Source organism: Sprattus sprattus (assembly GCF_963457725.1).
Source record: "Sprattus sprattus genome assembly, chromosome: 19".
NCBI classification, from domain to species: Eukaryota; Metazoa; Chordata; class Actinopteri; order Clupeiformes; family Clupeidae; genus Sprattus; species Sprattus sprattus.
Window position 1 is genome coordinate 3,402,017 of NC_137917.1, and position 27,681 is coordinate 3,429,697.

Genomic DNA, 27,681 nt, shown 5'->3' on the forward strand with positions numbered 1-27,681 from the left:
ACACACAAACACACACAGACACAGACACAGACACACACACACGCACGCACACACACACACACACACACACACACACACACACACTGAGGTATTCAGATGTATTCCTTTGGTGATCTTCAAGTGTGCTGTTGCATGCCAGCTTTCATCTTTCATTTTGACCCTCAGGCAACGCCCTTGGCAAGGGGTACAACGTCAACTCTCACATCCTGGATGTGCTCTGAAGACTTCATGGAGCCCCTCCGGAGGTCACAGCACTAAATCTCCCGGAATGCACGCTAAAGAGCCAATTAAAGATTGATGCGACAAAAAGTTATGATCCAAAAAGTAAATATTTCCACAACAACAGCAAAACACAGAGGCCACAGCACGCAGACTGCCTGCATTAATCATTACCAGAACAGAGTCACCAAGGGGCAACAGAGAAGGTGTTGACAAGTGGAAGAGCAGTGGTTGTAATGTTTGCAGTCTTCAAGAGCCGTAAACAGCATCTTATGTCTATTTGTAAAAAAAAAATAAATAAATAACAAAAGTTTCCTCCCATAAACTTCTCTAATGACTCACCGATTACGGCATGTCAAGTTTGCACTGCAGAAGGACCGTATAGAGTGCTGTGACACGCAGCACAAGACTGTTTGTTTCATAAGGAGAGCAGCGGTATGTGTCATCACGACAAGACAGTAACAAGACAGCAGCAGTGAGCCCAGAATAACCTCACCCTTATATGCTCTCTCTCTCTCTCTTTCAATCTCTCTCTCTCTCTCTCTCTCTCTCTCAATCTCTCTTTTTTACTGGGGCTGTATTTCTCAGGCTGTATAAATGTTTGCAAACTGAAGCTCACCTTTTAAATCAACAGACATTTTCAGATTTCAGTGAAGGTTTGTAAGACCAACTCCTACATGTGTTTATCTACAAATAAAACATTGAAGGTGGAGATGTATGGTTAGTATCAGTTACACAGCATTGTATATGAGAGAAGTCATATTATACTCTTAACATGTAAATTAACCAACACGTCAGCACAACAGAAAGCTTTAGTGCAGTTAACATGAGAAGGACCGGTTGGTGCCTGTAGCTATTAGACTAATAAATGTTGTTGAGATGTTACCAAACTTACTGGGTTACTGACGTGTGGTTATGTGTCCTTTGGAAATTCCTTTGCACCTTTTTATAGGTAATCCACAGGATCTGACTCTTTAATTTATAATGCAGATCTATTTGTTATTTGTGTTCAGTGATGTGATGTGTTGGTGTGGATATGAGACACGCGGTAGGACTAATACATCATCCATATCAGAGGGATTTGATTTAATCAGTTGAATTTTTAAAAAGGCTAAAAGAGTGTATTTCTCTACCGGCTTCCATGTCATTCTATATAATGGTTTGTTTTGATAGAAAATTATGTTTTTATTATTTATTCAGTTTTAAAACCTACCCAGAATTAAATATAAAATGTTATTTCCCCTATCTGCTATCTGGTAGAGGACAGAGAAAACCACGGTTCACCACGGTGACATCAACCCAATCAGGCCTGCATGCCATTTGCATCTGATAACATTGGATCAAATTGTTTATTCTTCCACTAAGTCCACATGAACCTAAGCATGCACCGATGCACGCGCACCTCCCCAAGCCTCAAGCTAGAAGCCGTGGCATTAAGTCTCCCTGTTCTTTCACTGACTCTAAATCATGTTCTTTCACTGACTCTAAAGCTTGTTCTTTCACTGACTCTAAAGCCTGTTTTTCAGAGACATTGCAACCCAATCACACTAGGATTACACTGGCAGATTAAACTGGTGATGTGATCCATGTTGGGAGTAAGACTTGTGTTTGTGTGTGTGTGTCTATGTGTGGGGTTAAATGGATGCCAGTGGGTTAGAGAGCTCACCCGATACGAAGACATGTGCTAGTTATGTAGCCAGTGAGCGTGTCCTGTAGCCTTCATGCAAGATTGCCTGCTTTAAATGCCTGAGATGGTAGGACTACTGCTCAATGCAATGCAGATGCCTCCTGGTGCTGTGATAGCCTGCATGAGGAAAGAGGCTTAGGGGGCTTCAGTGGAATGGGTTGTTGGCAGGTTGGAGCACTGGGAGGTTTAAACCCCACTACATGAAGCCCCACGAGATGCGGTTCTGGTGGCTAGCAGCCTTGGTTTTCAGCTTTGCTACTATGGGAAGCCTAGGGTTATAGAATGTAATCTAGTCAGGAACCTAGCCTGGGTAGTGAGTGAGGTCTAGGGGCTGAATGTACAGAGGCAAATGGGTTAGCGCAGCAGTTGGTAATGCTACTCCTGCATCATCCCCCTCCCCTCTGCATGCGCTGAAAGTCTTCCATCTATCCCTGCTCGAAGCACACCTTATTGAAATCAAAGTAATTAACCCGCTCTTGATTAGCCACATTAGGAGCGTTCAGCTAATCAAGAGCACCACTGATGAGTTCAGTCAGGTGGAAAGAGCAGGGAGAGCAAGCAGAGGAGCGATCAGGAGAGGAATGACAACCCTGGGCTTAGAGTACCTACTGGTGCAAAAAGACACATGCCTGAGGCTTACCTCGTAGCCATTTAGATATCTTACTTTACCATCACATATCCCTCTATTCCCCAACTTGCGATATTGAATCAAGACACACCTTCTCTTATTCTTTATTTTTTATTATTTTCTACATTGGAGATTAATACTGAAGACATCAACACTGTGGAAGAACACATATGGAATTATGTAGTAAACAAAAAGGTGTTAAACAAACCAGAATATGTTTTAGATTTTAGATTTTTCACAGTAGCCACCTTTTGCTTTGCACACTCTTGGCATTCTCTCAATCTGCTTCATGAGGTAAATACTTGGAATGGTTTTCAATTCAAACTGCTGTGCCTTGTCAAGAGTTCATTTGTGAAATTTCTTGCCTTCTAAATGTTAGGGACCATCAGTTGTGTTGTGCAGAGGTAGGGTTGGTATACAGTGAGTAGCCATATTTCTACTACTACTGTACCAATTAATATTATGGCAAGAACCACTTAACTATAAGTAGAGTAACGATAGTCCATCATTACTTTAAGGCATGAAGGTCTGTCAATCTGGAACATATCAAGAACTTTGAATGTATCCTCAAGTGCAGTCGTGAAATCCATCAAACGCTATGATGAAACCGGCTGTCAATGGGACCGCCCCAGGAAAGGAAGACCAAGAGTTACCTCTGCTGAAGAGGATCATTTATTACAGCTACCAGCCTCAGAAAACGCCAATTAACAGCACCTCTGATTAGAGCCCACATGAAAGCTTCACAGAGTTCAAGTAGCAGACACATCTCATCAACTGTTCAGAGGAGACTGTGTAAATCAGGCCTTTAATGTCGAATTGCTACAAAGAAGCCACTACTGGCACATGATAGCTTGGGATGAGTTGGACCGCAGAGTAAAGGAAAAGCAGCCAACAAGTGCTCAGCACCTCTGGGAACTCCTTCAAGACTGTTGGGAAATCATCCAGGTGAATACCTCATGAAGCTGATTGAGAGAATGCCAAGAGTGTGCAAAACTGCCATCAAAGCAAAATGTGGCTACTTTGAAGAATCTAAAGTATAAAACATATTCTGGTTTGTTTAACACTTTTTTAGTGTACTACACAATTCCATATGTGTTCTTTAATAGTTTTGATGGCTTCAGTATTAATCTACATTGTAGAAAATAATACAAATTAAGACAATCCATTGAATGAGAAGGTGTTCAAACCTTTGACTGGTACTGTACATCGTGAGGGTAAATGTACAAAACAGGTATGAATCTGATCCGAGGCTAAAAGACCTCACCTGTAACTCCAATGTGCTGCACAGGGAGAGGAAGAGCCCCTGGGTGAAATACGTTTTCGAAAAAGAAGGCTGATAGTGTAAAAGTGCTATGGTTACCATATGGTAAACAATATTCTTCACCGATGCTGTGGTTGGGGCACAGAGGTAAATAGAAAAGCGGAATGGACTGCATACATAATGTATTTTCTGAACACTTTTTTTCCCTTCTGCACCACCTTGCCAATGCTTAGTGTTTACATCAAAGCAGCATCCGAATATGGCTAAACAAACATGATGGAACTTAGAGTAAACAAGCAGAGGAACTGCTTACAGCCAGCTCTTATTTACTTTAATTTCTGTTGTTGTTTATACAGTACATTGAATAAATACTAAAACGATGTTTGATGATCTACTGGCCTGGCTTGTTGAAAAGTAGAAGGCACCATTATCTTACAATATCAAACACTCTTAGTATACAAGACTAAACATTAGTTGTCTGGGTGTACAAAGACTCACACCACAAGGTGCTAGATAGGGCACTTGTCTGCCACAAGAAACATTTATCATTTTTGTGACCTCATAATCTGCATTCATGCCACCTGCAATGTCTAACAAGCTAGAGTGAGATTGATTGCAATAATTTAGTTATATTCTTTGATCATAACCAGATCAAAGTTGCATCTTAACGAGGTTGCATAAAAGTGTATTTCAGTAGATCAATATTTAGTCAGTGCGCATAAGACCGAAGAACCACAGGCAATCTAATCTCAATGCTGTTTAATGCTGGTATCTGACAGTACAGGCAGGCCTACCAGACATAAAGGCAGTGAATGCAGAACTTAAAGGAAGCAGTACAATCATAAAGTCCTACAATGAACCAATTCCTAACAAAAAAAGAAAGGCACCATCTGCAATTGTCAAGTTTGTGGTAGTCGAAAGAGCCAGACAACCCTTTCTTACATTAGAGACATGAGAAACTGGGTTTGTGCATGCAAATTTATGTTGAAGGTAACATGCTATTATGGAGACTGATGTGGCGGAGAAGTCAGCAGCATGGGGAAGAAATGAGGGGATAACAAGATATATTCAAAAGAGGAGGCTGAGCGCAAGGGACTGAAGTGAAGGCAAACCCGATGCCTTTGACAAACCCAGTACAGAAAGCTGCCCTGAAAAAAGGAGGCTGAAAGAAGCCCTGTGAACGCTAGCGACAGATGGAGCAATTTGAAGGGCCAGCAGGCTGGGTTAACTCTCGAGTGATTGTTGAGGAACAGCCTTCAAAGCAAGGCATATTATATTACAGTTGCCTGGGGAAAGCTGTGGATGTTCTTAGAAATAGCTTGCTTTGGCAGTGATGTGTGCTACTGTAGGCAAAATATCTCTGCAAAGGTTCAATGGCATATCTAGTATCTTCAAGTGAAAACTGATAACTGGTATTTTTTAATAGGCAGTAGGATAGCCAAACAATATATAGACCACCTTCATTGCTACCAGCAAGCTAATTCCAGGCCACATCACACATCCAAATTCTCATTCAATAACAGTGCAAAGGTTTCCTGCAGACTTCAGATAGTATCACTGCAATCATTTGATGCCAGGTTGAGCTGATGACATGCCACTGTCCAAACATGTGTCTTATTAACTTCTCCTAAAACGCATTTGCATTCCAGGGAAACTGATCCAGAGCATACCCAAGACTTACATCATTCTACAGACTCTCCCTGGGTCATGTACTCGTGACCTTGGTGGTCTGCTCTAGTGTCAGCTATAGGAAAACTGAAACCTGCCAGGGTGACACGGTTGTCATTTACACAGGTATGGCCATATCTCTTTGGATCTATTTGACCACCATGGATAACATGTGTCTGATATAACTAAGGTGTGTTACTATACAGTTAGGAAGCTTACAGCAGTGCAGTCATATCACCTGAGATGCTGATAGTTAAACCATTGCATAGGCTACCTATCTAGGAGTTTATCGGACAAATTGTGTCAAAAATCTATTGCAAGATTCCCAGGTTGATAATATAAAATAACTTCACTAGTCTCCTGGAACGCAGCCAAATCTATCAAGAAGTGTCAGACCTTCAGGGAGGTTCTCACTAAGAATTTCAGATTCAAATCTTCCTTTGCACTTTTCTGTGCAGGTCAGATTTAGTCAGCATTCTGATATCAGTAGAATGCAGGTAGACCCTTAATTAATGGACTCAGGCTAAGCCAAGTACCCTGGAGTGCACAGTTGAGTGTTGATACAATCTCCAACCAGAAATAGAAAATAATGCTCTGTTGGCCTGTGCTAGTGATGTATGCGCTTGATAGACTGTCTAAAGCAGAGTACTTGCAAATGCAAAACATTTATGACAGGTCACAAGCAAGCAGAACCTTGGCCCCCTGTTAGTTATGCTGACGAGGGCTGTTATGCAGAAACTAAATGGCAACATATATGATGAAACTAGATATGAAATAGCTTTTACTGTGGAGCCTCGCCACACAAGGTAGAGACATGAAGAGAGCAGGAAGCGCTAGAGAGTAGCCTAATGAAAAGAGAGTTTAGAATTCTCTGAAACAATTGATGAGACCACTCCCCTGGCTGTGTGAACGGACTTCCGCGTAATGCATTTGCAGCATCTCCCCCTTATTTACTGGCACAGACATCAAGCTCATTTAACACTGCCAGTGAATCGCACAGGAAAGGACTGAGTCATGACCGGCCAGCGGAAGGGGAGCCTGTGCCCGTTAGCACAACCGCACTCCCCCCACAACCCAGCCTAGCCCAGACCAGACCAGCCCAGCCCCGTCCAGCCAGGCTCCAGGGCCTGTGTGTGCTGAGGTTTGACGAGCCAAACAAAGAAAAATCAATGTTCCATGGAAAACTGGAAACTAGTGCAATATTCACTTTGCTACGTTTCACTAGGGGAAACAAAAGGCAGGGGACTCGTTGCAATCTTCTGCAGGCTTTTACAGATGTCCTATATTTAAAAAAAAGGCTTTTTTAAGAAGGTTTGGTTATGCATCTCAGAGGCTGAAAATTCTGTACCGAGTTGCTGGGGCTTCTTCAGTCACATGCCCGGGGGGCTTTCGGCACTGGCATCTTCTCCCCCTGCGGGAATAAAAATGGAGCGTTTATCCCTGCAGTTCTCCAAAGCCGCAGCGGAGGACGTGCTACAATGGTATGGGAGCATAAATCAGCCACAGATCAGATCGTGTAACAACCACCCCCCCTCCACCCCCCACCCCCCATCCCACCCTACACACACACTCCTGATCTGCACCTCCACACCTCCCCGGAGAGACTCCAAAACGTCCACCCCCACACTCCCCCGCTCCTTCGGAGTGTGGCTCCTTGGGGAGAAGACTGATGATGTTTCCTCGGAGTCACCCTCCCACGGCTACCCCCATGGCCTACTGATGAGTGTGTGTATGAGTGTGTGCGTGTGTCGGTGTGCTAAATAATGAAATAAATAGAAGAACAGTCTCTCCAAATGACACAGGGAAGAATTTAGGGGAGAGATAACACAGTTCCATACAGAGTACATTCCATTCTAATCTGTGAGAATCCTGCTTTAAAAGAAACACACTCACATCAAAGAGCACTTGGTCAAAGCCCTGCATTGCCCACCATGGTTAAGAAAGAGATGTGTGAGGGAAAGTGACTATGTAAACAGAACAACATTTTAAATGTACCATCGTCAATTGTGATAACAGTTACCAGCCTGCCACATCGATAGTTGTCCTTCCAGGTCACTTAATCCATAACCATGGCAACACCACTGCAACTACCAACAATCTAAGGAGAAATTGAGGAGTATCGAGCAGAAATCCTGTATTTCACACAGGACCTTATAAACCATTTTTTCTTTTTCTTCTTTTTGATCTTCTCAAGCTGCAGGCACCTAACCTTCCACATGTATCAGGGACACCAGCCAAAGGCCCAGTCAATAGCCATACTATCAGTAACTCCTCTGGAGAATACTAATCAGTCCACCAGAGCCTGTTAACCCCCATGTTCTCTGCAGAGGAACACAAGGCTGTGAGATGCTGTGACTGGGATAATTGGAGTAAGGACTGTCATTGCCTCGGGCTGTCCTTTTCTGTGCCTGTATTTGCCAAAACTCCACCAGGACAGCTGTCATCTCAATGTTTACCCTCTGGAGCTCGCCATGGTGGTTGGCTACGGCTAAACTTGACAGACAGAACTGCCACATCAGAAAGATGAATCGGTTTGGAGACAGACACATCACGCTTTCTCTTTCTCCGCCTCTCGCTCTCAGCACTGGGGTGAACTCCCTTCCAAGTGAGTCCGTTCCAGTCTGTTTCTCACGTGGATTAAATGGAAGACAACAGATAGACAACGGACTGAATGGTAGCCATTATCCAAGGCTATATAGCATACTAAGAGGCTCCTGTCACAGAGACAGGCGATAAACCTAATGCCAGTGTATTTGCTCTGTATGTGTATTGATTCGCAAAACTGCCACAAGAGCAATTCCATCACACCTGTGTCACCGACACATGCCACATCGGTTGCAACAGATACACTGTTATTTTGACCAGATTATTTTTGCCTATACTTTATCACGATCTGGGTTGTGCATTAGGCTAATCTGTTTGAATTCTTCAGTGGGAGAGTGTATTTGTGAGAAATGTCCCTGTGGTTTCTTATTCAGGGTAATTTTGTTAGTGCTGACTCGGCCTTCTCCATGATTATGGATAATTCTGGTGCACTGAAATAGAAGAAAGGAGTTTGGAGCCCAGAGATGCAAGAGGGGAGAAAGAGCTGGAACAGAGGAACACAGATGTGAGAGTGAATTGAAAGGTAAGCTAAAGACATTGTTAAAAAAAGAGCACTTTTTAATATGTTGTTTATGTCTAAGCAAGTACATCCAGCTGACTTTGTCAATACATTGATTAGCTCTGCAATATCACTTGTTTCAAATGAATGACCAACCAGCTGGGAGATTTGACATGGACATCTCCTTATGAATCAAACACCTTACATTTATTTACACTTGGTGAAACTCCAGGGTGAAATATAAATTGCTCTTGACAACAGATACCCAGCACTGTGTGTACATGAAAAGTCAACCTTTTCCCCTCTCAGAATAAAGTAGACTGACACATTTCTGTTAAAAAATTCTGCATGCTGCGAGTTCCTCCCCCAACATTAAAAATGAATGATTAATGAAAGCTTTGCAATATTGCATCTCCAATAGATTCTCTCTCTCCACAGACAGAGGCTTTCAAGGATTCTGACATGTGCTCTCCTTGTTTTTACTGGAAGGGTAAATCCATTTAACAATTCATACTTCAAAACACATGCTATCTTGTTACACTGTTAGCAACGTTTCTCTGTGTATTGCTAATGCTTTTCTCTGTCACCATTCACGACATGAATGCTTCAGTAAATAGTCAATTAGAATAATCACTGATTATGTGTGGCCTACTACAGCAGAGGATATAGTATCACCTTTGATATGTTAGTATGCTGCAAATGATTTTGTTTTGATTGTGTTAATATTTGGGCGGATGCATGGGTTTGCAATACAGACATAAGTCATCCTCGGATATGGTTTGCGTCGTTTACTTCCTCCAAGGAACAATGAGGAGATGTGCGACTGGGGCTAGACCTAGTGTTAAAGTTGATGGAACCATACAGTTTTGTAGAGTGCTTGGAGTATGCGAAAGCCTTTCTCCTGTACATCTCTCCCTTCCACATGGATATCATTAGAAGAGTTGAGAGCACAGCTCCACCCAGGGTGAGAAGACAGAGCCCGGCAATGACGCACCTATCCAGGTGTGCCCCCACCCGCGCGCTCGCGTTCTCCAACCTTTCCATTTCCCTGGCTGAGACGCTGTCAGGGTCCACGTTAACGTCACGAGGAACAGAATAAGATATGATAACCAGCGAAATTCCAGTCACAAGAAATGTGACCGCACTAATAAATCCATAGTCAACTGATTTTCCGGCACTTTCCGATGTAAGGTCATTTTCGGACATCAGCGAGAGCTCCTGAAAGCCTTCTGGCCGGAGTTCGCACGACGAGCTATGGCACACGGCTCCAGGTGGAACTTTCCCGCTTGCGTCCGGAGTTACCAATGTCAAGTTGACATTTTCGTCCACGTATGTGAAAGACGTCTCCAATTCCTCATCGCAGCACACCCTGACCTTTTCGGCTCCTTTGTGGCCGTGTTTGCCTGGGAGTCCTTTCAAGGGAACCGTCCTTGGTACTGAATTACATTGTCCCTCGCAGTCAGGCACTCTCACAGTCAAACCGCACTCAATCTCCCTGGGAAGCGCCTCGACGGCTGGGTTTTTCGATTTGTGAGCGTCTAGCGGATTTGATGCCCATTCAAGGACGAGTGGTGTATCGGATTTTCCTCCTGCTTTATCTATATAAAGTAACTCCAAAGAGGCCATTAGATTATCCCCGCTTAGTTTGTGTTATTCATTGCTTTTCTTCGCACGATCACATCCACAGCACACCTAAAACAAATCAGTGAAACGAAAGATGTCACACACCATTAAATTGACAATTTAAGGCACAGTCACACGTGACGTTGGGCTGGGGATTAAACATTATCATTGCCTGGGCTGAAGGTTCGCTTCACTGTTACGGCTTCTATAGACTAACCTACTTAGTAATCTGAAATGCCACGACTGAAGTTAATTATTGTGCTCGAAAGAAATCTTTTGCCTCTCTTTCAAAGGCGATTAAAGTGACTGATTAGCTGCTGAATCAGTATCCAATTAGGAAAGCAATCCACATAAACCCTCAGATTATCTTTAATTCGGTTTAAAACGCAATGTCTAAATCGTGTCAAAAACTAGGCTGCAGCTCTAGAATGATGCGTCTACCAACGCATCACACACAGCCTGAAGTCAATATTTTGTAAAAGCATTTCGCTAAAATAGCACATTTGAGAGCTGGACAAGCGTGTTCTACGGTAGCAGTAGCAAACTTGTAACAAAACTCGAGTTTCATGCTCACAGAGGAAACAATTGTCATGAAAAATCAGCGTAGCTTTTAGCTAGCAGACTTTTGATGTGCAGGCGTCTCTCCGACAGATTTCATTGTCACAGTTAAAGTCGGGTAGAATAGGCTTCTCCAGCCCGTGCTATGCAAAACACCAATAGCAAAGCTACTGCTACTCTTCAGTGGAACAAAAATATTCACATTTTAATACTGACCGAAATTGTAGTAAAGCAATCGTGGACTTTTAACAAATACCTTTTGCAGACGAGCATGTTAGCATCCCGGGTTGGTTTCTGCCGCGTAATTGAAAGGAGAGCTTTCCGCTGTAGTCCCTCCCACGCACGGCTTGGGCTGCCTCGCTGTGGTGCTGAACTGTGCCGCCGGTAGGCTACTTCTCACCAGCTTTAGATCACATCAGCCGGTTGTGTAAATAGTCATGGGAGAGGGAACTTAAAATAGCTGATAGGACTCTGGGAAATGAAGTCCATGATGCCTCTGACGGACTTGCAGTGTTTGAGGAACAGCTGTTTGTGTTTTTAAGTCATTGTTATTTACTTTCACATTCACATCACAGCTAATTTGTAAAGTGAGATTTAGAAGAACACACCCATCGTGCACCATCTGTCCCCTGAAAGCACTAAAGATTACGGGGCAGTCATCAACGGCCAACATAATCCATTTTTAATCTAGAGATCTTGCGCTCTCTTGATTCTTACTCACGAATCAGAGTCTCTATTGCCCTTCCCACTATCACACTGCTGTCATCGTGATTTAAATGCCTCTAAAAATCAACCAACCACCACACAAATCGCCTCAAATACCAACCCAGTTTTTAGCTGAACAGGCCTCTGGAGTAAGGGCCAGAGTGGCCAGCTTTGGCCAGAGTCCCAAGAAACTCTCATTTAACAGATGAGCCTGCGGGAGAGTGGACCCTGGCAGAGATTAATATCAGGGGCTGGGTCCCGCATACTGGAGAGAAAACGCCCTGTCATGATTCCCTCTATATCATGACATTGCATTATGTATGTGGAGATAGAGACGAGGGACTGGCTCATCTACGTATCAGCATTTAAATGTGATATATGATCCGGGTGCTTGTCTGGGATTTTACCTCTGTCATTCATTGGCTGGCACAGGCCTGTGCACTTCTCCAAGGACACAGTGTAGCCACTGCAGAGTGGTTGGGAAAGATCTAATATTCAGACTCTGCCACCTGCTTTTGCTGGACGTGGAGGACATCCCCTTAAATCACAAATGTGAAGACTCCATAGAGACTGACACTCAATGTGACATTGTGGCTGACAAAGCTGATAATATAAATCATATGCCGTTCCACGTATTCACCATGGGACTGACTGGCTACATGATTCATTGTTTATTCTGTCTGATATGTGTAGGAAGAGAATATAGGAGGAGAAATAGAAGGCAACGTGTGGTGGAGCTGTGGCTCCCTGTGTGTATTCCTGCTCCTGTTCAGAGGTCAAGTGTATGTTTCTCTCTGAGTGACAAATCTCATTAATCAGGCTGTTTGATGTGAGTCTGTTCTGCAGTGTGTGTGGTGATGTTCATGTATGCATGGGCGGAGGTCTACCTGTGCTTTTGTGTGTGTGTGTGTGTGTGTGTGTGTGTGTGTGTGGTGCATGTGCACACATTGGAAGGGTTTGTGAGTGTGTGCAGAAAGATGCATGCATGCATGCTCACAGACACACACCCTTGCATAGACAAACACACATACATATACAGTACACTTACACTCCCAATGGTACAAGTGGATCAATACACAAGCACACACTTTGTGCATATTGTATAGTGTGTGTGTGCGTGTGCGTGTGTGTGTGTGTGTGTGTGTGTGTGTGTGTGTGTGTGTGTGTGTGTGTGTGTGTGTGTGTGTGTGTGTGTGTGTGTGTGTGTGTGCCCTCGCACTCGCACCCATGAGGTGGGAGGAGTGGATGGCAAATGCAAAGATGCCTTACGAGGTCCTGGCAGACAGCAGCGATCAGCTCAGCCACTCTCGCTCCTCTGCCCGCTCTGGATTATTCATAAGTTGGCACTTGAATAAGGCATGCCTGGGCCAGAGGGTGTATTTGGGAAACAGGCAAAGAAAAAAAAAAATCCCCTCCATTCTTATCTAGCAGGCACCGGGAATCAGGTTTGGGAAATTAAATAGAAAACAGAGCGATATATCTATGTTAGGAAAATGAGCAGAATATTAAAGAAGGACAATGAAGATGGAAGAGAAAAGAGAGTGTGAAAGATTGAGAGATGAAGGGGTTGGGTGACAACAGATAGGTTCATTAAATATTTAAGCTCTCTCCTTCAAGGCTGATTGAAACGGGCTGTCCTAATCGCACCACCCCTCTCGCCCTGAGAACCATAGAGTCTCCCCAAATCCCAGCAGAGCTGTGGATGTCTAAATCACATTTTTGACTTGAAGAATCCACCATTTTTAGATGTAATTTTAGAGGAGATTTTCACTAATATGTGTTCATTTTGAATGACATGTAATTGTAACAATCTCTGACAGACCTTTTAAGAATTCATACAGTTTCTTTTTTTTCTAGTCACTTAAGATTCTATACACATTTTTGATCTACTCATCATCGTTAATGCCTTCATGTTAGACATATTTCATATAACCTACAAATTTGATTAAAGTCATACTGTGACCAATTAATTATTCTCTTCAGCCTTATGAGTTCCTCGCTCACTCTTCATTCATAATTCATCAATCACCCGTTGACTCCATAAAATGTTGATGCCTATGAACTAAAATAAGTTTGAGAATGCTCAGCGTTCCCCATCCAGCTGCCTGTGTCTAATGTACATAAGTATATCGTATACAAGCATGTTGTGCATGCCCTCTGTGTTCATTTGTTTGTCCTCATGCATGACCATGTATTATTGGTATTTGCTTGTCGAAAGATTACTGAGAGGAACCTGCTGCTTTGTGCTATAAAATGCCTGATTCAGGTGTGCAGAAAATGTAGCAAAAGCATGTCAAATACAATGCAATGTTGTGCATTTATGTGCAGAGTTTATAGGCAGATTCCATTGTTAATCTAAAAAGCATGGTCCTCCCCCCCCCCCCCCCCCCTCTACAGGACTGGCTTTTAGGTTTTAGGCTGTTCAGACACAGCACTCCTTAGAAAGCCAGATGGTTACCTGTGACCTGTCGGTTCCGTTCATGAAACCATATGCTGAACTGCATGTTGTGTACTGGCACTATGCACAGAGGTATGTTCTTCTCACTGATGAAGTCTGCAGTTTGTGTGTGTGTGTGTGTGTGCTTGTTTGTTGGCCTGATTCTCCCCTGCAAAGTAATACAAATGAATTGGTGTTTAGGAACTGTGAGGAAGTGAATAGCCATGAAAGCCAAGTCCTTTCGAACCAAAACATGCAGGGTCAGATGTCGCATTGGACTGTGGTCATTAGGAAAATGAAAGGGCCTTGACTTCAGGCCAGACATTTAATTTACTATTTTGAAATGGGGGCTGCCAAGCTTTGAGTAGTTTGCTGGCAGTTGAACCTTGATAGCAAAAAGCACAAAAGAGGAGCTTTGTTTTTTGAATTCCGAAAAGTTCCCTCCAAATTTCAATTAGAAAAATGAGTGATTCATGCGGGTGAGAGCCATGGATAAATCATTCATTAAATTAACATAACAAACCATGAGATCACTGTCATGCTTTTTGGAATACTCTCCTTGTTGACTTATTCATATATTCATCATTTCTAGGCCTGATGAAATTTCCGTACTAGAATATTAAACCACATATCAGCACCCGTTGAATGATGATCCATCACTGAGAGTAAACTTTGACCCTACTATTGAAATTGCACTTCAGAAACCTGCCTCAGCAGGAAAGGCAATCGAGATTTGCTTGCTTTAAAAAAAGAGGAGAGAGCAGGAGAGCAGACTTCGAATTAGGTTTGTGATTGAAAAACGTCAGCAAATTTTTACAGGGACAGAATAAGGTTTGGGCCATTCTACCAAACTGGTGTAAACAGCTGTCCTGCAACCAAAAAAAAAAGCCAAAAACAAATTGAAAGAGCTTTTAGGTGTGCAGATTTTTTAATCTTTATTAAGTGTTAGTATTAAAGTATTATTTGATGTAGCAGTTACACTAATACCATCATTTATAGGGTTTATAGGGTTCATTCAGTTGGCAGGTGGTTGTCCCAAACCCTTACCCCTACATTTCAAGTTATTATGTTGAAAATTATGCTGAATTGTTTTTGTTATATTTTTTTATCGTTGTTTTTAAAAAGATCTTAGTTGTGACGTGATGATTGTTTTGTATTGTTGTGGAGACCAAATTAAGTAAGCATATAACATTAGATCAGCTACTGAAGACCCATGTTTATCATTTATGTGTGAAAGTTAGTACTAAACATTAGTACACTGAAATAAATATACAAGTGGAAAGATAATCTGCAATTAAACTTCATTGTAGTTAAACATACACTGCTTTCTAATTAGTATTATTGAGTTTTTAATATGTTATAGTATTTCTATGGTTATTTCTGGAGTTGAAGAAAGACTGACTGGCTGTAGATCACCAAAATGCCAAAACAAAATAGAAAAACTAGAGCAGAGAGAATATTGTATATATTTCTAGTGGCATACATCGTAAGTAAGTACGAATGATGCACCATAAAAAATGGCCCTTAAATTATTCTTGAAAATGTCAAGACTTTTGCTAGAATGAACAGAAATAGGTATTTCATTCCTACACAGAGGACCCACAATTTAAAAAAAGTCTTGATTGAGACGATAATTAAGAAGGTAAAAACAACCATACTTCATCAGAAGAATGAAATGGTCGACACAGTGAGCAGATCTGAATGGTAGAATAGTTGTGGATGTGGATAATCATGCCCTAATAAGGTGTTGAAAAAAAGAAGGGTTCCAAGGGTCGAACCTTGATGTTCACCAGTGAAGAGGTAGTAAGATTTGGACAACACAATTATGTGATTTACTGTGTCAAAGGCTGCTGAACAGTCTAGTAATAGATTAACTGTTGACTGAAGTTCTTGCTAATCCTAACACTGCAATCACAGACAATAGAGCAGTGTACATAGAATGACTGTTCTTAAAACCGGGCTGGTTAAGGACAAGTCAATTATTCTGAGTGGAAGAAATATAGATATAGAAATATAGAAACCTGTCTAGAAAGTCTCATGTTTAATGGTCTAATGTTAGTGCTGCCACTGGACACATGTATTGTAGTTTTGTAGTGCTCAGAATTGACGTTGCAAAATGATTATGTCAAGATGTAGGTTTGGTGGTTCCTGCACCAAGGTGGAATAATACAAAACAAAAAGGACTGAGCTGTGGGCATTTCCTGTTAAAGCATGAGCTGCTTGAAAGTCCTACAAGTTCCTGCAGTCAAAACTGCCTTATGAATATTTAAGAAAGGAAAGCAAAATAAATAAAAAAAAACGAGGGGAAGAAGGAAAGTTGAATTATTTGTCAGCAAACAAAAGACATGTCAGTAGACAATGGGGGAGCACGAGAGCAAAAACATAGGATGGTGAAAAGACAGAAAGAGATAAAGACATTACACAAGACTTCCACACCACCTTACACCACTTGTGAAAAACCATCCTGCTCTCTACTGTAGTACACATTCTATGTGCACTCTTCTCAAGACCGCAACTATACAGTAGCTCTTCAGTGAGGTGTTATCTGAAACCCAAGTACTATTATGTGTTCTCTACAGGTCTTTACTGTCAGATTTGTGTCTGCTATATGTGCTGGTTACATATGCGCTACATTTATGAATTATTTGTCATTTTGTTGTTATAAAATGTTGACGATGTGAATCAGCTGTTGCAAACTATTTATTGTTAAAACATTACTGTCACTCCCAACAATGTGCAGTCACAATCTGAAACAAAGGATGTATTTTGACCCAATTTTGGAAGAGGAAACATATTCCAAATCTGTCTGAAAATACCATATGAGAATTAACTGTACAATGTCTTTTCAAATTGTTTCCAACTGTCCCTTTAAACAAATTCAGCAGAATGGCCCATTTAAGGGTTTGGTTGGTTCCATTCAGGACACAATATTTTAATTAAGTAAACAAAAAGTCAATACACAGAGAGCGAGAGAGAGAGAGAGAGAGAGAGAGAGAGAGAGAGAGAGAGAGAGAGAGAGGGACTCAGGTTATTACAAAACTTTGTTATGACCTTCATTACAAACTGCTTATAGATTTATGACATTATTACAATACATAAAGGAATTATTGCATCATCAAGGTGCTTGTTCCCTCTGTTTGTTTCTCCATATTCTCATGTGAAGACAACTGATTTATGATCTACCATCAAACGTTTTCAATTAACTGTTCAAAGTACAAAAGACAGATGAGTGTAATAAGCCCTTAATGGTTGCTCAGAAAACGTTTTCTTTTTAAGCATCATGCAGTCTTTATAAGTCATTGCATATACAGTATGTATGTATGATATGTATACTTGTTGTTATTGTTGTGGAAAGGTATGTTGTAAAACATTGTATAATACTGACATTGCAAGTCATGGGTTCAACCAAAAAGGGAGCCCAGAAACTAAAAGTGTGTGCCATAATGGCAGTCACTTTTAAGGCATCTGGTGATTTTTTTGGTGTTAAAATGTTGTTTTTTAATTGGTGGATTATTCAATGTGTTCGTTTGACTGTGTATTTTGACTGTTGTTTTTGTGCGGTCTGTTGGCAGAGGCCTGTGCTTTACCACCTGTTCTTCCTGCTTACGGGAGGTAGTTTGCCAGGGGACACAGCTGGCCCCATTGCCACAGTCAGACATCCTGTCCTTTGTTATCGTGTAGCTAAGTGAACAACTAGATGCTAAAAAGAGCTTCTGATGTGATGCACTGTGCACCATAGTAGTTGAAAATAGGTGGTTTGGTCGTCAGTGGGCAGTAGTGATAATATAAGAGGGAGCATCACATTGTTTACTTCTGTGGTCAATGGGGGGTGGGGGATGGCTGCCTGTGTGGAAGCTGAAGGGTCTAAAATGAGACAGAGAGGGAGACTCATGAGTTAATGTACTGTCTGTTGTAATGTTAGAGAAAAAAATTACATTTTGATATGCTGTAAAGTTAGTGAAATTGGGTCGCAGAACAAATAGAGAGATGCATTTATATGGTAAAGGTTAAGCAGACAGAGATTAAAATTACTGTGCATGTAGCAAGCTTTATATAAATCAGTTGGTAAGGACTTGTCAAGTCATATTTGAGAGGCATTATCCAGAGTGTTACAGATGAGAGAAGACGATGACACTCACTTTATTACGACATAAACTGCTAGTTTATAGGCATGTTGTAAAATGTACAAGTGAAAAAAAAAACACAAAGATAATATGCTGTCCTGTCAGTGATTTTGTCTGGCAGAGCACATCAAATGCAGTATGTTATGCATAACGCTACTTACATGCAGTACCACGGCAGTGCTGTCAAAATGAAATGATGCAAGGCATTTGAATATGGACAACTATAATAGGATTGCTTTGCTGTTGCTATGTGTTCTGTTCCTACGCTTGGGAACACAGAAAATGGAATGTTATTTTTAGGTACACAGATTGCCCACCGGGTGGCAGTAACATTCCATATTCAGAAAAAGTAGCCTGCAGTGGGTAGAGACACATACAGAGCCTTTAAGACAAGTTGAGGTTGTTCAGTTTTCATTTTTCAAGAGTTTTTCTTGAACCATTCTGAATAGCAATCACTATTAGCACAACAATTGCATTAATTAGATGAGAGCATTATTATAAATCTCCTCTCTGACACTGCTGAAATATTTTTTGGACAAGTTCCCAGTAAATCTTTTTGTCTGCTCGTGAATCTGCTCCTGAACCATTTAAAGGGTTATGGTTTTCTATAATAGCAGCTATGTTTTAATGAATTTAGATTTCAATAAAACATTATGCCTCTTGTAATTTACAATGCCAGAGATATGTTCTCCATTGTTCCATTGCAATTCCAAATGCACATTTAAATCCAGTTAAATCAGCGTGTGCACTGTTCAGAGCATGTGTGGGTGGGGATTATTTTCCTGGATAATTTCTTTCCAGAGCCCATTTCATTATCAGAATTAGAAAGGGAGCACCGCAATCCGCACACACAAGAGTGTGTGTGTGTGTGTGTGTGTGTGTGTGTCTGTGTGTCTGTGTGTGTGTGTGTGTGTGTGTGTGTGTGTGTGTGTGTGTGTGTGTGTGTGTGTGTGTGTGTGTGTGTGTGTGTGTGTGTGTGTGTGTGTGTGCGTGCGTGCGTGCGTGCGTGCGTGCGTGCGTGCGTGCGTGCGTGCGTGCGTGCGTGCGTGCGTGTGTGTCTGATGGCTCTTGTCTGGCAGTAAAGGTGTGGGTGCTAAAGAAACAGAGGCCATCAAAAGAGAGTTATTACACATCAGTGGGAAGGCAATGAGCCCAAAGAGTAATGAAGTGCTGACATGATGGAGAAGCAAGTCACCTCCTTTTGAAAGACAAATTGTTATACATGTATAATAGTAGTAGAGGAAGGAAGAAGGAGAGGAAGAAGAAGAAGTAGAAGATGATGATGATGATGATGATGATGATGATGATGATGATGATGATGATGATGACGATTATGATGACGATGATGATGCTTTTGCCTAGAAGTTCAGTTATGATCAGTGGCATACATACATACTGTATGTTCTGTCAGCACATGTGATATATTATCATCACATGCAATGTTGTTGACAATGACTATATGTTCTTCTTCAACCATTTTATGACATAACTGAATATCTCAATCCAGCAATGAAGCTCACCTAAACATATGCCACAAGGAGTCAATGACTGTCTTGTACATATAAGTGGCCGCAATAGTAAATGACAATACATGTGCATGGTGGTAATATAATGTCCATTGTTGAATTGATTTTGATAGTTTGCTGCCAGCATTATCAATATGGGGTGTGTAAGTCTACAGGAGTCTTTCGGAAAGGGGACATGAGTTAAGAGGTACAGTAAGTTCCATGTCTGGTTCTCATATCTTTTCACTGAGGGGGTCTATGTGCTACCTTTCATGACTATCTTAGAAAAACCAAGTATATATCCAGCTGGGCATGGTAATGTATGAAGCCTCCAGGGAGAACATCAAACTCCTCATCACCACCAACTTATTGGACTCTGAGTCTACATGGTCACATTATGTGAATTTGACTAAGCTATTAGTTCCACACAGTAGGCTTACTTTTGTCATATTCCTATTTTTTTTGTCACACATACTTTCACACTTCAAATAACTTGCAGACTCAAAGAAAAAAAAAAAGGGGGCAGACCCAATTACCGCAGTGCGAGACTCTGCACCCTGTCTGTTTCCTGCTTGCTGTGAGAATCATGTAATCCCCTGTAGGACCCGACTCCCGCAGTTCAGACAGCTCTTTAACTTTATCTGATCTATCTTCACGGTCGCGCCCCGTTCGCCATATTGAGGAGCTAACTTAACACGCAACAGTTCTCGTTCACATAGCGAAGATCTCCACTCCGCTCTAATAACCTCATTAAACACAAAGCGCATAGTCTCTCGGGCTTTTTAGAAGCTTTTAATGAGAACGTGTGCAAACAGAAGAGGAGCTGCATGAAATGAGAAAACTCCCAGCTTTTAAGCCTCCACAGCGCAGCTGGCTCTGCATCTACCTACCATCTACCATTAACCTAGTGCTTACATGTTGTCAATTACAAGCTAACATTCTTAAACTGTGCACAAATATGATAGATGTGATTTACAAAATGTGTCACTATTGAAGATTACTATTTTGATTGTAATTTTCTCCTGGTAGGAAAAGTACAAAATAATCCCGCAAACTCATAAGGTACACAATAAACATACACACCCACCCACCCACTCAGACTCTCTTACACACATACACACACACCGACACACAGACGCACAAACACACTCCCTCACACACAAACAGAGATACACGCACATACACACACGCTACACACACAAACACGCACACGCACACAAACACACACACACACACACACACAAACACACACAGACACAGATATATAGATAGCTAGATAGAGAGAGAGATAGAGAGAGATATACATATAGGCCTACTTCAATATCAAAGCGTAGCATTCATTAATTTATTTATTCATTCATTCATTCATTCCTTCATTCATTCATGTCAGCCGCGGATGTAGGCGTGCTCGATGCCAGAGACTCACTCTCTCCCCCATAGTGCTGGATTCCCTCAGTTTGACCACATTAGTGTTCCAGAGGCGCGCCCCTCTCGCTCGGCTCTCTCAATGGAGGAATAGGCTCTGCAAGGTGGATCAGCATACACCGTGGAACTCAGAGTGGTTGGGAAGATTTGAGTTTACATTAACTCTTTACTTTTGCCATGAATTTAATTTCAAACAAAGCACTATGCCTCCGTTTACGCACACTCGGCAATCGAGTAGAAACAAAGACTTAAAACTAAAGGCTGCAGTTACTGCAACTTTTACCTGAAAATAGTTTGAAGTCGAACATGGAGAAGAAAACAATTTTTTAATCCACGCTGTTAAGTTTTTCTATTTGTTTCTTTTTCTTTTGTCTCCAAAACGATGATCTGAACAAATTTCCTCTGAATACGCATTAAACTATGGAGAATGTTACTCTTTTTCAAGACAACCAGACACATGGAAACTGGACCGATAACACCACTGAGTACAAAGTGGTCAGTATATTCATGGTAGCACTAATTTGCGGAGTTGGTATAGTGGGCAACGTTATGGTTATTTTGGTCGTCCTTACTACCAAACATATGCGGACACCCACTAACTGCTACCTTGTTAGCTTGGCGGTCGCCGACCTTATGGTCCTAACGGCGGCAGGGTTACCGAACATCACAGAAAGCTTGTACGGGGAGTGGGTGTATGGATATGCCGGATGCCTCTGTATAACTTATCTTCAGTACTTGGGGATAAACGCGTCCTCGTGTTCTATCACGGCGTTTACAATTGAGCGGTATATTGCCATCTGCCATCCGATTAAAGCGCAGTTCCTCTGCACACTGTCTAGAGCGAAAAAGATCATAGTGGCTGTTTGGACCTTTACGTCTCTCTATTGTGTCATGTGGTTCTACCTGTCAGATTTGACAGAATCAGTGTTTGATAACATTACTCTGGTCACCTGTGGATACAAAGTACCGAGAAGCTTCTATTTGCCGATATACTTCACGGATTTCTCTGTGTTTTACGTTGTGCCGTTAATTTTGGCCACGATACTTTATGGACTTATTGCAAGAATTCTTTTCCTGAACCCATTACCAGCTGATCCCATAGAAAAGAGCAAAAAGTGGAGAAAGGAGTCATGTACTAAATCAGGAACTAAATCACTCGGCTCAAAGAATTCATCTTGTAGTAGCACCACCGCGACCTCACGCAGACAGGTAAGATGTGCTTTCTTCAATACCAAAGAGTGTTAGCAATAACGTTTAGTAATGAAATGCAGATATTTTAAATATGGTATGCTCTGTTCTCACTGGTCCAACATCTCTCTCTCTCTCTCTCTTGCTCTCTCTCCTACAAACACACACAGGCATTTGAAAGTAAATAAAGGTGTCATTCCAAATCCAACCCTATTTGTAGTGTTTGTATGTCTTAGTTTCACACTTGCAGTAGCCATCAGAGAGTTAACACATGCATCATGTCTGTGACACCCACAGGCTATTTCTTGTCTAACAAGATTACTATCATCTCCTTACTAGTGTGGTCACTGAGAAGTGCTTAAGGGTGCTAGAGGAGCACCCTTAGGAAGGAGGGGGGTTTGATTTGTTGATGCTGAATTTGATTCGCCTTCCAAATTGACAAATCAGTTGGATTCAACTAGAAATTGATACATTCTGTCCATCTCATACTGACACAGATAGGATCTGATAGGGTTATAGAAGGTCAACCTATTATCAGGACAAATAATCAGATGAGGAATGAGCAAAAATGACCTCCGTTCAACTCAGGCCTCTCACAAATGGAGTGCTCACTCATAGCATAAATATGTATTAGCTAGAGTTGCATATAGATAGTCTAATTAAAGTCTTTCCACATCATCATTTTTTCATTAATTGTTTTTTTGGTGTATGCCAAAGTCTTACATAAGGTCTGACCTCATGGGAGTGTGTGTTGTGTCATTGCTGTTATCAACAGTAGCAATTTATTGTAAAGAAACTCTCCTTTGTTAACCAGTGTACTAATAGCAGACAGACTGCATGCGTTATGTACTAATGCTCCTGGGCCATTAACCATAGCTCTTCTAATCAGTTTGCATAGTTCAATCCTCACGCTAATTACATGATAAACATGGAGATATATGGGTCAGGCTGAAATGACCTGAGGTGTCCCTCAAGATAACAACATCAATTTCTTACCTAGTCACCCATGTGGCACACATGCAGTTAAAACATGTCTCTCTGTTGTAAGCCCCTCTGAGTAAATGTGACAATGTGTCCATATCAGTGATAAAATGGATGAAGCTTTCTAGATTAAACTGACTTTCAGGACCTTACAGCTTATTCATTTTGCTTGTAGTACCTTACACCTAAATGCAAATGTGGCCATGTTTTGGTACAGGTGACAAAGATGCTGGCTGTGGTAGTGGTTCTCTTCGCCCTGCTGTGGATGCCCTATCGCACCCTGGTGGTGGTCAACTCCTTCCTGACGCACGCCTACCTGGACACCTGGTTCCTGCTGTTCTGCCGCCTCTGTATCTACCTGAACAGCGCCATCAACCCGGTCATCTACAACGCCATGTCGCAGAAGTTCCGCGCTGCCTTCCGCAAGCTCTGCCACTGTGGGCCCCAGCGCTCCGAGAAGCCGCCGACATACAGCGTGGCGCTCACCTACAGCGTCATCAAGGAGACTTCCAACGGAGAAAGCCCAGACCACTTCACCACGGAGATGGACGAGCTCGCCACCCATACTGATCAGTTCCTTCCTGGCAGGAAGAGGCTGTCATTCCAGGACCCTCCCGTACCCAGTCAAGTGGCCCTTAGCACTGCCTGACTCAACAGATGTCTTTTTTTTTTTTTTTCTCTTGACCGTCTACAAGGTAGCCATCCACTATATAGATGGTCCAGAGAGACTGGTTGATGTGCGCTTGGCTCTTAAAAGACAACATTTTGCTCTTTGTAAAGAAATGTGTATTTGTACAGTGTGCTGTGCATGTTGACACAGGCTCTTAGGGATCAACTGAGATCACCAACATTTTGAGTGCCCGAGATGTCATGGGCTTTTACAACTAAACTATCATTCCTTTTAAGAGATCAGAGGCCACAACCGTGAGAGGTTTTAAACAAATTAAGGGAGACAATAGTTTGCTGAACAAGCAGGAAGCAATCTACAATGCTTGGCTGCCTGGACAGCTGCCTGGCAACTGTTTGGTTAAAGGGAGATTCAGCTGACTGAGTATAAGACAAGACCATCCAATTTTCCTGTCAGTATTATTGATGGTAGCACCCCCCACTAGAGAACTGTATCCACAGTCCACTGATATACATCAGTGCTGAAGTCCCCCACCTGAGGGACCTTTGACAACAACCTGTTCCCCAGCAACAACACTGGTTGGCTGACTACTTTTTTAACAGCCGATACTCTATTTCCCTGCGTAAGTGGTTTCTTTCACGGGCAATGGGCCAGCTCAATGAGCCAGTACAATCGATCCATTTCCATATTTTCTCATCGAGGAATAAATTCAGTGTATAGATTTTCCATGTCTCATGATAGCAGAAAGCTACTAACAGGGTTAGGCAGCAGGCAAAAGCAGGAGCGAAATTATTGTATCTGGTGTATCATTTGGAATCGAACCAAAGTCCAAGTGATTTTATTGTGCTTTCCCATGAGCTGTTTGTTCTGCAGTGCAGATGCTCAGAAACACAGTCTCACTTTTAGAAACCATCTGGTAAGGTCTGTAGAACTAAACAACATTTATCTGTATTTATTTCAAACATGAATTTTGAACAGAAAAAACTCCTTTTACAAACATGTAACCCTGTTTTGGCTACAAGGGTGCTCTGTATTGGCTACCAGGGATTCTTATCACCTGTAAATGGATGCAAAAAGAAGGTGCTAATTAAATCTCTCTAAGGGTTCATGTATGGGAACAGGCCAAAGAACCTTTGGAAAGTTCTGGACTGCAACCCCATCCTTCTGAAAGGTAAAGCATTTTGTGAATTTGCAGTAGCTGCACATGGATACCTGAAGACAGTGTGCTTTGTAAACCAATGTTTTTATGCCATTATCGCTATTGTTATGGATCTAGTCTGCTTGTATAGACTACATCACCCCTGTACAGTTTGTGATCCTTGGTATTGGTACCAGTTTATTGTAGCCTGAGTCTTCATATAGAACTTAACACTGTTTGAACTTTGCACTTTCTTCTGTATTATTGCTAACATTGGTGAATAGTTGTCATATGTTGTCACATGAAGTGTATCTATCTAAAATGTGTGGTAGAGTGGTTTGTTTTCATATTCCAGCATGAATATTGTTCACAACATGATAACATTCTGGTGTGAGTTTTTGGCTAGCATTAAAAACAGCACATTTGACATTTCAGTGAGCTGTCACCACCGTTTAATTGACTTGTTCTTGTATTTTGTACAGTAGTTTGTCAATGAGAAATAAAGTCTTGATGTGAATCGCACTTCCTCACAGTACATTGACAAATACATTTTCCATATACTTTTTAATCAGCACCTTTCATTTATTGTCTTTACTTTGTGTTCTATTAACCAATATTTGTTAACGTGTTATTAAATATGGATAAATGTTGAACTTCAAACTTCTGATAAATCATAAATACTGTAATGTTAAATACTGGGCTTCATGTTTTCTTTTCATTTTAACTGACAGCCGACACATCACAACCAGGATGACTGTAATAACAATATTAATTGTTGTGATGAGCATGAACAAGCCATGACATGCAAAGTTAGCAATCATAAAAAATTAAGATTGCTTTTGTTAACAACAATTTCTTAAAAATACAAAAAAACTAAATATTTTTTACAAATGCATTTCAACTCTTAATCCCAAAGGTGTATCACATCTTTCTGTATATCCTTAACCAGAAGCACCTCTTCGATTGGACCCATCTAAATAACGTTGGTCCAGACATCATCAGTCCGTCAGCAGCACCTCTGAATCAGCTGTTTCCTGTACTTCAAAGCTGATTTGCCTCTCAGGACCTCACCGCAGCTTTGAACATCGCTCCCCAGGGACCCTAAAACAGCTCTCTCCCTAATTGCAAGTCTGTCAGCTCTGTAAGCCTATTCAAAATGTGTCCTCCAATGATGGACTGACTGTTTGCAAATATAATAGTGAACTGCTAAAAATAAAGTATCATTGTAAGGCACCATTTCAATGCATTCAATGCTCTGTTTAAAAAAGTGGATTTCGCCATAAAGGACTTCATATTCATCACTTGGTAAACGAGCCTAAATTAATCAGATACAACTAATTTACAGCACAGCATGGCTGGCTTAAAATGGTTGGCCTCCATTTTCCAGACTAATGTTCCCATATGTACCACCTAGATATACATAATAGAATATTTGGTCAAATGCAATGTTTAACAATCATTTGCTTATTGGTATTCATTATCTTAAAATGAAGATTAATTCATGAAAAAGCTGTGTTGTGGAGCTTGAGCTTTGCTCATCAGGAGTCGTGTTATGCAGCCTACTTAAAATACAGAAACGCATAGACATAAACAAACACCATTCACAAAGATGAATAAATTCAACCTTTTCCTGCTATAGCACTAGCCATTCGCTTCTCCATCCTAAAGGCTCAGTTCTCCCCCTGTGTGCTGTGCACAGTACTTCAAGCCCATAGAGGACTGGATCCATGTGGCCAGAGATCCTGTGAACCGAAACATCATTGATGCTAACCTCACTTAACATGATTTCAGTGCCTTTGCTGGGAGCCAGAGAGGAACAGATGAGTGCAGCTCTGCCCTGCAGGACTCACAGGGAGACAGGGGGTGGAAATGAGGTTCCGAAATCAGGGAGGGTTCTCCCCGACCGATGAGCGAAAGAAGGGAGGTTGGAGGAACATTCAGATACAGACGAATGAAGCTAAGAGAGGGGTCCAGGTGGAAAAGGAAAATAGTGGGATTGAGAAAGAGAGAGAGAGAGAGAGGTAGTAAAGTGTGAGTGTGTGTATGTGAGAGTGTGTATCTGAGTGAGAGTGCGAGTGTGAGATAGAGAGAGAAAGGGAAATTTGACGGAGGGGAGGAATTAAGCCCAAGTGAAAAAATAGTGTCCGTCTCCTCTGTCCTCCTCTGTTCTTAGCCCTGAGGTCAGGAGAAGACAAAAACAAAGCACTCTCCTCAGGTTTGTTTAAGGATACAGTTTTAAGACGAGCGGTTCTCCTGGAACTAAAATGGCCTGAGGTAAACAACATTTTCAAGAGGATGGAGAAATTAACCAAAATGCTTCAATCTAAAGATAGTGAACAGGCAAAAACACACAGAAAAGCTAGCAATCAGTTATTTAAAAAAATCAAACAAGTCAAATTGCATTTCTTTGTTCTGCATTTGCTAAGAATTATTTTTTGTTTGTGGTTTGAAAAAAAGAAAATGACAAAAAAAAAACAGCTTAGACAGTCTTTGTGGAGACTCATGAGAGACATTATGAGAATCAATTTCAGTCTTTCAGTCTTTGGCAAGCAACAGGGGGCACAACACTGAATGAGAAGCAGACAGAAACCGATTTCTCATACTCTCTAAATCTATTAGTCCTAAGACCCTCAAGGCCTTTTCTCTGCATACGAGATGAGTAACTGAAAGAAAAATTCGTTTACGCAAGAAGCAATCCCTGGCATGTGTCATGATCGCTTAACAGGAGCTTTGATTATGGCTACTCCTCATGCATTTTAACATGAGAACAAATGGGAAAAGTGCTCATACAACAACTAACGAG

General features: G+C 41.6%; 2 protein-coding genes across 2 annotated transcripts; one reads left to right on the forward strand and one right to left on the reverse strand.

The window, feature by feature from the left end:
* Nucleotides 1-9,328: 9,328 nt before the first annotated feature.
* Nucleotides 9,329-10,192, reverse strand: tmem74 (transmembrane protein 74; the record flags this gene model as incomplete). The annotated part of the gene is made up of 1 exon (XM_080858323.1): nucleotides 9,329-10,192. The coding sequence occupies one exon, from the start codon at nucleotides 10,190-10,192 to the stop codon at nucleotides 9,329-9,331; it is 864 nt and encodes a 287-aa protein (XP_080714449.1).
* Nucleotides 10,193-21,363: 11,171 nt separating this feature from the next.
* On the forward strand, nucleotides 21,364-23,761 carry trhra (thyrotropin-releasing hormone receptor a; the record flags this gene model as incomplete). The annotated part of the gene is made up of 2 exons (XM_080857517.1): nucleotides 21,364-22,152; nucleotides 23,330-23,761. 2 exons carry the CDS (start codon nucleotides 21,364-21,366, stop codon nucleotides 23,759-23,761), a joined length of 1,221 nt encoding a protein of 406 aa, XP_080713643.1.
* Between the last annotated feature and the right edge of the window lie 3,920 nt (nucleotides 23,762-27,681).